Source organism: Ischnura elegans, chromosome 9, assembly GCF_921293095.1.
Source record: "Ischnura elegans chromosome 9, ioIscEleg1.1, whole genome shotgun sequence".
NCBI lineage: Eukaryota > Metazoa > Arthropoda > Insecta > Odonata > Coenagrionidae > Ischnura > Ischnura elegans.
This window is the reverse complement of record NC_060254.1, coordinates 96,545,159-96,558,008: the sequence shown is the minus strand read 5'-3', so window position 1 is coordinate 96,558,008 and position 12,850 is coordinate 96,545,159. Positions and strand designations below refer to the sequence as shown.

The 12,850-nt window shown below is 36.4% G+C and overlaps 1 protein-coding gene across 1 annotated transcript; it reads left to right on the top strand.

Moving 5' to 3' along the window:
- The first annotated feature begins 2,470 nt into the window (after window positions 1-2,470).
- Window positions 2,471-6,293, top strand: LOC124165344 (ejaculatory bulb-specific protein 3-like). The gene is made up of 2 exons (XM_046542703.1): window positions 2,471-2,707; window positions 5,691-6,293. Exons 1-2 carry the CDS (start codon window positions 2,503-2,505, stop codon window positions 5,879-5,881), a joined length of 396 nt encoding a protein of 131 aa, XP_046398659.1. The 5' UTR covers window positions 2,471-2,502; the 3' UTR covers window positions 5,882-6,293.
- The last annotated feature ends 6,557 nt before the right edge of the window (window positions 6,294-12,850 follow it).

Below are 12,850 nucleotides of genomic sequence, written 5' to 3'. Positions count from 1 at the left end.
ATTCATCCAAAGGTAATATGCATAACTGAGACCAAAAAATATTGGCACAATAAATTTAATTCTAGATCAACGATATTAGGAGAGTAACATAAGATTCTATGATGCAGTACAAAAATATAACACTTCACTTACAAATAATGTCTGCTTTTCATCTTCGCGAGAAAACGTAAGTCTCTGATTACCATTTTTTGTGTCAGCATATGGATAAAAATATCATAAAATGTTGTATGGATTACAGCTGAAAATTTCATTGATAAGCTAAAGGAAAATAACAGTGGTACTGAGCTTTAATATACTTACTTCTAAGACTGAAAACGGAACATATGCTAAATAAATCCCCACTTCGGATGTCTGCATGAAAATTAAGTACCCATCAATCCTACATTACGCTGGGTAATATGAAACAATAGATTTACGAGCGTTTAATGCAGATCACTGAAGATGACATCAACAGACGAAGTTAGTGCATAACAAACTTTTACAGAAATACAATCCATGGCATAAAAATTGTCGAAGGGACAATGCTAACGCAGTTATGAAATACTATATTGTAGTAACAAGTCGTACAATTTAAATAATTAAATTAGAACTTGTTCCTCTACTCAAAAGAAAAATAGCAAAAACAGATCTAGGGTATATATTCACAGAAAAACACCAGGTTTCCAAAGCCTACCACTAAGGAAGTGAAAGGATGTAAGAATAGAAAGGATAATAATAGGCGAAACTACGTTAGGGCAGCCAAGAAAGGGAAAGCATGACTACTTGTTTCCATTCTGGCCATTGATTAAGTGACATAAAATGAAATTTTTGGATGTATTTACATATTTCAAGGAAAAGTCGTTCGATTCTTTACGAAAGATATCTACTCATACTTCATTCTGAACCATAAATATACCAAAATGGCAATAAAAGGTGTAATTTCACCTCAGAAAACAATAGCTAAGTTGATCATTTATCTTTCATGGATCATCCACAGTGAACAAAAATGAAGTCTTCTATGTAAAGGGAAAAACATTATTTACCTCGTCGTAAATAACTCGTCAATACTAATTTGTTAACTTCAAAGATAATTAGTTGACCTTAAATAATAGAGAAAATACCTCAGATATTGAAAATAAATGCCTTGCAAGCATATAACATAATGATCCATTGCAAATATAAACTTGATGAATATTTACAGATGTATACATGACCTCTCTGGGGAACTAACGTATATTCAACGCAAAAAATAAAAAAGGATTGGAACAATAAAGATCATTCAAACTTTAAAAGAAGCTGTCAATATCTTTCTTCCAATTATATTGTTATTCAAATTGACATCACTAATTTTTTTGCAGAATAATAATGCACAAAGATTTTATATGTCACACATGGACGAGTTCACTTATCAATTTTTGACAGCTCGCCCAAATATAAATATGCCTATAAATGCGTTATATAGCTGTCTAAGAATTATAAATAATGTAATAAGTTAAGAAATATAAATACACAGGGTGTTTCAGGAGTAGTCTGCATTTTTCAGGACGTATTAGGGGAGGAAATTTTAAGCATTTTTTGTGCAATTACATAGGGTCTCAATTTCTTAGTTACTGAACTACAGAAACGCAAACATTTTTTCACTGCACTTTTCAGTTATCATGAAAACTGTTATTCGTGGGTATCCAGTCTTTTCGACATTATATTTATAATTTGAAAAATATGAAAATGTGCGAATAAAATTCCCTGAAATAATTAATCTCATTATGGATACAAATGCGCAGTCGTATGATTGATACTCACTCATATCTCTCTCTCTCGTTTAATAAAGCTCAAAGAGTAATTATTTTAAACAAATGTAATCGCACATATTCGTCCAACCTTAAATATGTTTGTCTTTAAAAATCTGTAGCCTTAAATTCAATGCGAAAAAGGCTGGATACCCAAGAAAAATTGTTTTCTTTGTGACTCAAAGTGTATTTAAAAAAAATGTTTGCATTGTCATTTGCTCAGTAACTAAGGAAATGCGACCCCAAGTTTACCGGACACAAAATGTATAAAATTCTCCCCCCTGTCTTCTCCTGAAGTAATGCAGATTCCTCCTGAAACACCCTGTATAATTCGAAAAAAATATTCATGGAAAAACTATTTACTCGGGAGGAGCAAAATGGAAAACGCGATATTCACCTTGGTGACGGAGAGTGGATGTGGAAAAGTCCGCTTCGAAGTACGTAAGCGAAGACGAAGGGGGGATTGGGGGGGGGGGGGGCAATAGAAACGTAATAATGAGGATCGTATGGGAGTGGGGTGATTCCAACGCCTGATACCACAAGGGGAAGAGGGGGAGGATTTCCGTGGAAACAACTAGAGGGCGGGGCAGGGAGGGGGGAGAGGGAGTCTTTGTGAGAACAAGGACAACGACTCAGATTGGACGGATACCAGCGTAAGAACCGCGATGAGGTATATAAGTGCTGCGGATCTCATCGGTCGGCACTCACCACTCAGTTCGAAAGCTGACAATACAACATGAAGACCGCAACCGCCTTTCTGCTTGTGTCGTGCCTGGTGGCCGTGGCCTATGCCGGACGTATTTACCGCGACACCAAATACACCACCAAGTACGACAACGTCAACGTGGACGAGATCCTGAGGAGCGACCGTCTGGTCAAGAACTACTTTGACTGTCTGATGGACAAAGGACCCTGCACCCCTGAAGGATCTGAGCTGAAAAGTGAGTAACTTTAATTTCACTAATGGCGTAGGCCCAAAATAATTCATAACAACATGGGTGCTTTGATCTTCCTACGATGTTATTTGCTAGATTCTCCGCTGTAAATTCCGTTACTGCTCTTTTTTTGGGGTACGGAAAATAAATAAATAAATGCGCTCTTTTTTCGGGGTGATGAATTAAAACAAATAAATGCGCTGGTAAGGACGCCTGAAAACCTGAGATTCTTTCGGGAAACCGAGTAAATGCGATTTTCACGAAAATTCAATGAAAATACTCTCCTCATTGCACTTTAGGTAATACTGAGAAAAGACTGAAATAATATTATTTGTTGCAAAAAAAATTCTAAAAATTTCTACAGTTTCTGATGGTAACGCTTGTCTAGGAAAAACTGTACAGATAACAACTAGAACACGAAAATAATTTCTGTGTGCCCTTTTCACGTTGTGACTGCGATTTCTCTGGCCAGGGGACTACTAATGTCTTCCTTTCAATCATCCTAAAGAGATGAGAGAAAAATGACGTGATATGCCATACGCATGCCATCAAAGATTGGGGGAGTAAGAGAATACCGGTGAGATAATGACATACAAAGAAATATTACAAAATATGTAATTCCACAAAAATCCTTAGAAAAACGATGGTTTATCCTGATTAAGCTAAATATCCAGAAAGCTACTAAAAACGGGAATTTTTAACTCTGAAGACATTCCACCACAATAATTTACCGTGTACGAAAATTATTAACAGGAAAGAAGTTAAAATTTCAAATTTAAAAGAGGGATACTTTTTGTAAACGAAAAAAGTGACAATATCTCCAACGGTTTGCAAATGTAAATTTTGACTAAACTTTCACTGTTTTTTGCGTAGTATTTCAGGTGATGTAGCTGTTCATTGAACGTCCTTCTTATGACATAATTAAAAAAAGCAAATACATACCAATTATCATAAAATTAAATTACCCTCGCTTTCCACAGGCCGATTTCACAAAAACTTCAAAAGCCCAGTGGCTTCTTATATAACGAGAATATTACAGCAAGACGCATTTACGCGTTTCATAGTGCAAACATGCACCTTTTCACATAGAGGATTAAAAGTAATGTTCCACACGCTAAAGGTACTATATATATTGGCGCAGCATTAAAATTTCTAAAAATATCATTTTTTGTATAAAACAGCTAGGTGCGCATAACACATTAATACAGGCTGCTGAAGAAATTTCACAACATAGGTGTCAAATGGAGATTCAGATTCTCGAATTACGCAACATCAACATGCAGCCATCCATTTTGCGGATTTGGGTCACTTAAAACACGCTTGCACTCCAACGCAGTGGTCCTCTGCCGCGCGAATCCGAACGCGACTCCGCTAAAATAAATATTTCGTAATTTCCCTGAGCGCTCACTTGCCGACCTCCATTATACTCGGTCACATCTCGCAAGTCGTGCTAATATTGTGGAGGGATGCTAAAGCTCATTTAAAATTTTTATCGACATTACAATTACATTTTCAATAAGTGAGAATTTCATAAGTGTATTCTTAAAGATGCCACTATAGCTGAGGAACTTAGTCAAACTGTATGACTCGCCAGTGCAATATTATTAACTTCAATCTCAATTCCTCAGAAATTATATGATGTAGAGTTTGTTCACAAACTGGCAATCTATATAAATCCGGTTACCATACATATTCACGAAATATGAAAAATGATCTCCATTATGAATTAATGTAAAATATGGTATTACTCAAATGTACAACCAACACACCGCAACTGATATATTCGGAATCATACTGCGTTTTCATAAAAATTCAACCCCTCATTCAAAGAAAAGATCAATTTTTAATTAGAAATTGCATTAATTATGAAAATTATTCAACGTAATATTTCAGACTTGAAATCAATATGCATTTGTTCATATTTTCAGTACACAGGTATGACTCAGGTAAAATATCCTGCATTCGTTCAACTAAAGGCAGGAGAAAATATGTGTTTGAAATCTGATTATACAGTAATTATATTCCCTTTGATATTTTCTGCTGTACATTTTCTACTGTCATCATTGATTGAAAAGTGAGAATTATTATAAAGGAAGAAAAATCATGTCTGTCGTGCACCGATGACAGTACATACTAGTCTAAATCCAAATTCCAACAGAACATATCGAGACACACTCACTCACGCGACAGCTTTCTTGACATAATTTGGGGGGCGATCATTAGGAAAGACATGGGTTTGTTTAGATTTTACAGATATGCGAGGACATCTAGTAAAATTATAAAGAATGACTGGAAACTACTGAGAGTGTGGGAAAAATAGGATGGGAAATTTTTTATCTTCAACACTTTGTAAAATACCTCCTCAAATTTATCCACTATTTCACAAGCGCATTATTATCATATCCTCTATTCAATACGGCTTACATTAAACGGGTCTCAATGCCTCGTTGGAAAGTATAACAGTCGAAAATCGAGGTCAGGGATTAGTGCTGTATTTTTTTAATAAAAAATTCTTGTAATCCATCAGGTAAATGAAAACTCTGTGCAACATTGTATTTTCAACAATGACATAGAGTATTAAAAAGTATACTTTGAGTATTTTCAATTAACACCGAGCAAATGCTAGTCAAAGTCATCGAAATACTCGGGGGAACTTTCATAGAGTATCCTATTTATTCATAAATGAATAAATGTATAATTTAAACACTAAAGGATAAATCAACAAATTTGAAACTATTGTGTGCTACCTTAAAATAAATACTGAGCGATTGAAAATTGGGGAAAAAGTTAGTCTTCCGGATATTTTTCTCAATTTTTACGCCAAAATTGTCGATGTACAAATGCAATTTAAGTGCACTACGGCAAAGGTTAAGTAAGGATATGGGAAATATTGATGGTTTACGAGACAGTGAGCATTTAGACTAATGAACTCTTAAATTAGTGAGTTCAAATTTTCATCATACTGATAAAAGTTTCCTTCAATTTCCAGAGAGCATCCCTGACGCCCTACAGACCGAGTGCTCCAAGTGTTCGGAGAATCAGAAGGAGAAGGCTCATAAGGTCATCCGACACCTGATCGAGAATAAACCCGACATGTGGACCCAGCTGGAGGCCAAGTGGGACCCCACCGGCGAGTACAGGAAGAAGTACGACGCCGAGTACAAGAAGATCAAGAACTAAGCGGCCAACGGGCGTTGAAGTCTCCAGGCAAGAGAATCAGACGGGAGTTGAAATCTCTCCTGCACGTGAAAAAAGTGTTTGTGATCCAAGGTTGCCTAGATTCTCCCAGAGGAAGTCGTGAGGCCTCGAAATAAATTTTCAACACTAATGCGGGTACATGTGAAATATTCAATCCCGGGTTTTAAGTCCCGTGGGGGGATAATTCACGTTGAGACGAAAAAAAAATCGACCAGTTACTTGAAAATATGAGTCCACCATTTATTTTAGAAAAGTGACATCACCGAATGATTTTGAAAATAAGATCTTTAACAGAAAACTGGGCCTGTTAACGCACGAATCTATTGAATGTTCCTTAAGAATGATCTGAATGAAAATTGTTATTGAGCGTAATAAAGTTAACAACAAATGACAATTCGACTATTTATTGACATGTACCGTTCCCTCTTCTTTGTTAGCAGCCATAGGGATGTTATCTTAGTAACTCGAGATTATTAACTATTTTCCGCCATCTTCTTCAGTTGGCAATATGATGCTGTGTTCATATCTCTCATGACGTGAACGGTGTATGCAAGTGGTGGTCTTCCTCTTGTGTTTCATCCTTCTAACACCCTTTTGTAACTCTTGCTAGAAATTAAAATGCCTGAGAGTATGTTCTATCATATTTGATTTCTTTGTCTCAGGCTATACTTCTCCTTTTTTGTTTTAAGATTTTCGCAGCATCTTTTATCAATCTTGCCGGTTGCTTTCGTGAAAGGCTGCGTAGAAAACATTTTTCTACTCGACGTTTCAACACTTCATGAGAAAACGCTCCCAGTAGGAGGAATAAAACGACAAGTAGAAAAATGTTACATACGTAATGAGATATCTTTTGCAGCTATAAAATGCAAGTTCAATGTAGTAAGGACAGTGCCCTAACTTATACTAAGTCCCAACTATAACTTAGTTAAGAGGATAACTTAATTATTAAGAGGAAATCGTCATTTCACGAAAACAACCAGCAAGAGTGACATCCTTCTCCTTTCTTCAGCAGTTCTGAATATTTCCTCATTCGTTTCATGACCTACCCAAATGAACTTAAAAGCCATCTCTCTTCTATTTAAAAATGAGATATCTTTTACAGCTATAAAATGCAAGTTCAATGTAGTAAGGACAGTGCCCTAACTTATACTAAGTCCAAACTATAACTTAGTTAAGAGGATAACTTAATTATTAAGAGGAAATCGTCATTTTCGTAGACGACATGTCCGTGGACATCATGTTCGTGAAATCTGCTGTCCAAAGACATGACAGATGGTAACGGACATTATGATACCTACACTATAAATAGTTACAGAATGTCCTAAGACAAATTAAAAAGAATTCTCGTGAGTACGCACAATATTCCTTTTCTGCCATGTCCGTGGACATATACCTATATCATGACCATAGACAGTAAAAAAGATAGAAAAAGAATAAAAATAGTATAAATATTACAGACGATCTCTGCCACTTACGTCATTATATTGCAAAATTGACTAACTGTAATAACACAATTTTGATTGTGAATAAGCAAAAATTATTTTTTTTTAATTTTGCCAGCAAAAAATGTACGTTTTTTTTGTAGATTAACCCAAATACGTCGTTACGAAAAGTCTAGCGGTTAGTATGGCGGAGCGGCGAGCTGCGTCAAACCGATATACGGATTCTTGATTTGTGACGATGATGCACGTGGTCTTGCATATTTACATTCCGAAATCCTCATTCATCGTTCATTAACACAACGCCTTATTCAGTAAGCAACGCCATATTTGCAGACATGATGGAAAGAGTAATCCCTCCGATTTCCTTATATCGTAACCTTGGCCTTCATTAGGGTCGCGAGAGTTTCCACGTTAGTCAGGAATGGATGAAGAGGAGTGGTTTTTCCGCCAAATCCGCGTGTTTCGGCTGCGGCAAAACGAGGCCAGTGCCACCGCCACGCTCCGATCTCAACGAAAAATCTTAGAAATCGAGAGTGGAACGAAAAGAAAACAGGATGATAAAAAAAAGAAAATAAGAGGGGAAGAGAGAGACCTTATCCAACAAATACTTCTCCAAGTGACGACTGTGTGGGAGAGAAGAGCCCCCTTTGCGATCATTAAAGGGATATCCACCGCAGGTCCAATCACCCGCTAAAATCGGCACGGCTGTGTGCCCTCGCTCTACACTTTTACATATACTTTAAAAATCAGTCCATAAAGCATTTTACAGTTCAAACAATTTTTTTACGAAAAAGTAAAGCCACTCAAGAACTTTCATGTAACGTGTGTTCGCGAATTATCCAAAAATTTTGGATTTGGGCAAAAAGGCGAAAGAAAATTGAACTTCCCAGGCATATATAAAAGAATCCCCTTGAGCATAACGCCGAATAATGCCATCATACTTAATTAAACGTTAAGCATTGGGTTTTTATTAATCAGTCTAGCAAAAACCTCGCGTAGGCGTTCAAATAATAAAATGTGAAAAAAGTGAAAAAGATAAGCCAAATTAAAGTAGAGTAATAAAATCCTCAGGAGTAAAAAAATGCTCAGAAAGAGGAAAAGATGGAAATCCATCCACGCGAATTACTTCTGTAAAGCCTTTTAAAATCTCAACGATTTTTGTTCAAACAAACTTATTAACCTTATTAACTTATTAACTTTAATGGCGATGGAAGAGTCGTCTGTCGAAACATAAGTAATATGCCGTGAATAAAACTGGTGGAAATCCCAAAAAGACTTCACGAATAAAATAATAATATTTCTATTTTAGTTTAGTGGAGATTAATTGCCATGGCATTGGTAAGCGATTACCTTAGAGAGACGTACTTGTTTGTAAAATTGATGTAGCTACCAAGAAAGTTTCTTTCCTCTAGCAAACATAAAATATCCATGAAATACACCTCTGTCCAACGGACCATTTCTACCACAAGCAAGTTATATTTTCAATACTTTGAAAGTGAATTTCCAATAAAAGAAGAATTCATGTGGGCAACCTATGTGAGCAAATACTATTTTATTTCAACACGAGCACTTACAATGGTGGCTATGAAAAAACATCATCAATCAAAAAGAGTACCTAATCTTGACGATCGATTTCTCGCTTACGACGCGAAAAGGTCATTATTTCGCTCCGGACTAAATACCTTGTTAAAAGTTAGAATACCAAGACATCCTTACACATTGCCCAAGCCTTCGCAAGCAGTTTATGAGATTACATGTAAATATGCTCCATATCACTAGGCTGCCATTTTCATAATTATTTCAAGCGTGGGCAACTATCATTTACTCTCCAAAACGTCGGTAGGGGTAAAATAGTACTTTTTCTTCTTACTTCTTAAATAGTACTTCTAGTAATCTTCAATACCTTCATTCTGGACTTAAACAAGACGGTAATAATTAATTTTATAATTAATGAATCAATGATTACTTAAAATAAAAAAATGGTTGTATCTAAACATTAGAAATATTTCAAGAGTAATTTTATGATTCAAAGGACATTAAGCAGTTCTATTTTACTCTTGCAAAGTCATGTATATACGATATGAATTTTTTATCAAAATGGAAAAAGCTAAATTGAATGGAGGTAATAAAATAAAGTCACATAAAAATTGAAGAAATGCATTCAATTTTTCCTAATATTAATGCATTATTTCTGTCTTTAAAGTCAGAGTGAACTCAATAAAGTCAGATTAAAACCCTTCCGGGGTCATAAAGCATGAGGAAAGATGCATAAACGCACATTCTTTTCATCACTTGTAGCACTAGAATGATTTAATTTGCACCACATATGAACTAAAAACTCAAATTTCGTTGAATTCCGATTTTAAGGCAGCTGAGAGAAAATCTTTCATTAATGGAACACTTCTAAATCCTCAGAGCTATTGATCAAACATTAGTTTTTTATCCACCATTTTCCCAGAAAGGGAACTTGTCTCATGGAATTACCTAACTCCTCAAAAATACTCACTTCACAGAAACAATTTGTGTAGTGATTACAGGATACAATTGAATTCTGCCCATTTCTATACCTGAGCAACGTGTCTCTTACAGTGTGCCTGTAATTTTTGGAAGACTATTGCTTTCAAAGGAAAGTAAATACACAGACTCGCATTAAAAGAAGACAAACACTTGCAGGTAAACGAAAAACCATCACCACGTCCCTAAGACACTACGCTTGACATACTGCTAAATGAATTTTTCAAAGAATATCTCACATCTTGCTTTTAACCCACACAATTTTGTTTTTAAAATATAGCAACTTATAAGCTGACGCGATGATAAAACGAAGATCAAAAATATTTCATTTTAAAAGAATTACATCCACTGAAGACATAGAAAAAACATATTAACATAACAGATATAGAATAAACTATAAACTTAAACTTTAAAAAACTAAAAACCGACTTAAAAGAAAAAAATACGACGATGACGACAGAAACCCTATACAAAGACTTAGAAAATACTAATTTGATTTTTTAACCAAGAGTTACTACAACTCGGTAATTTCAAATGTGGGATTGATGGCTATATCAAAATAGATGAGCAATCATGTGGTAAAAATTGGATGGAAAACTTGTATCATCTCAGCCTACTATTTTATCATTTGCAACGAGACTACCAATAAGAATTCAAGACAGCATACAGCAATTATGGGAATTCCAAACACTTCCTCTTATTGCCGTGCAAAAAATTCGTCATAATGGATTCTTTCATTGCTTCTACTGCAAGAGTGAACATACCTGGGATTCTAAGGCTGTTTACATGTCAACCAACCGATTATATTCCAAAGACGCGTGATTTCATTTCCTATAGCATCATCAATACTCGTCAACAACTGCTCATATCTTTCGATACCAATAAAAATCGTGATCACAAGGAAAAATAAGTTGTCGGACATTAAAAAAACTTGTTATTCTATAAATGTAAACGAGATAAGGTACGCCGATACACAAAACAAATCAGTATTTAACAATAAAAGGCAAGTAATAGATACTGAAACGATGAAACTACGTTCTGCTCATTATGGAAAGGTTGGGCTTGAGATATACGGTTTAAAACCTCAACTGGAAAATTGAACGGAGGGATTATGGTGGAATGCCAGCGGTAGTTGAACGTTCCCCAACGGTTTTTTTTCATATCCCCTTTATTCTACATGGACGACGTCCAGTTAAGTAATACTGTCACTGTTAAGTTATTACTGAGTATATAGGTACGTATCCGCTCTACTCCGTCTGCTACCATTCCTCTTGTGTCATTTAACTACATCATACCATTAGTAATTAAATTATGTTTCGACTGGTGGAAGTTAGACGTATTTAAATACACATTTTGAGGTGGTAGGTGAGCGATGACAAAACCCTTGGACTGAAAACTGAAAAGTTGCGATGCATCCATAAACATTGCATAAACAAACCGTTGCACCAGGGTAAGGTTCAATTTGTCGTAAAATCTAATCGTACTCCATAAAAAGCATTATTGCACAAATTAATAATTGCAATCACTTCGAATAATAATAATTATAATGATGACACTTTTATTTAAGCAGCCTAACAAACTATGCAGAAAAAATGTAAGCTTTGTTTTATTTCTATTGTTCTTTACCTCTTATTTTTATATTAATATGAAATCTTGAGGTTCAGATAATTTTTTTTTTAAATATTTGACAGCGTTTAGGGAATTTATTTTCCATGTTCAATGCTAATTAATAAATAAAAATTGAGGTAAATACAAAAGCATAAGAATAATATTGCAACATAGCGGCTAAGAATCAAACTAAACAACTACATAAAAGGTATATTATTGTTCTTAGTCCATATTAATATTCATATTTTTTTTTTTAAATTCCAGAGTAATTGTTAAAAGTCTTTATTGTATATTGTTTTCTCTTTAAAATTAATTTTCAGTACTCTAACTACCTATGTCAGCATTCCTGACTCGTCACATCCCCCCCTTCTTGTCTCATCTACCTTTTCCCTTTCCTCACTCTGTAAGAATGTGCAACGAAGACCGATTGCCGAATTGCAGCAACAGCTCCCCTCCCTCGCAAAGACGCCTCCTCCCAACCCTTTGTGCCATCCATCTTTCCCGGAGGAATGATAATGCAACGCCGTTTGCCGAATTACGACAAACGGCTGACTGGGGATAATAGCAAGGTGAAGGAGGAGCAGAGCTGGACTCGGGTGGGCGGTCGCTATGCGAAGTGCAATGTAATAAGTAATTAACATTACTTTTCCAACATCTCTGGACTTTCCTTTCCTAGCTCCCTGCCAAATTTGTCCAATCGAATCCGAGAGGACTAACAACTGGTGTCTGGAAGTGGGATTAGGCATATTTGGGGAAGTTGATCGAGTTCCAGGATTGCCGGAAGAGTGAGCATTGGAGAGAAGAAGATGGACCTGCAACAGGCCCTAGAACAAATGCACAACAAACTTCGGGAGCTGAGTGAGGAGAACGAGAAGCTCCAGGCTGACAACGGTGCACCCGCCGCAGAGAGAGGACCGACGAGAAATTTTGGTGTACTTGGATCCATAGACGGGTTCTCTGGGAAACCGGAGGAGTCAGTGACTCTCTTCTTTGATAAGTTGGAAAGGGCGGCCGAGTTGGGAGGGTTGTCAGATTCAGAGAAGCTACACGTCGCCGTGCTGCGGCTAAGCGGGGAAGCCGCCGAGTATTTCCGCAGCAGGGATGAATGTATACATGCAGCCAACTACGAAGAACTGAAAGAGCTACTCATCCAGCGATACCGCAGCAAAAGAAGCGCAAGGTTTTACCGGGAAATGCTCATCAACCTACGCTTTCACCCGGCGAAGATATCGAGATCTTCGCTGACCGCATCCGAAAAATTAATTCACAAACGTACGAAATAGACGGAGCGGCCGAGCACGTCGCTGACACGCATCGAGGATGACCAACGTGCTCTCGATACCCAGGCCCTCGTTTGTCTCGATAATGTCATCATATTTAGTTCTGG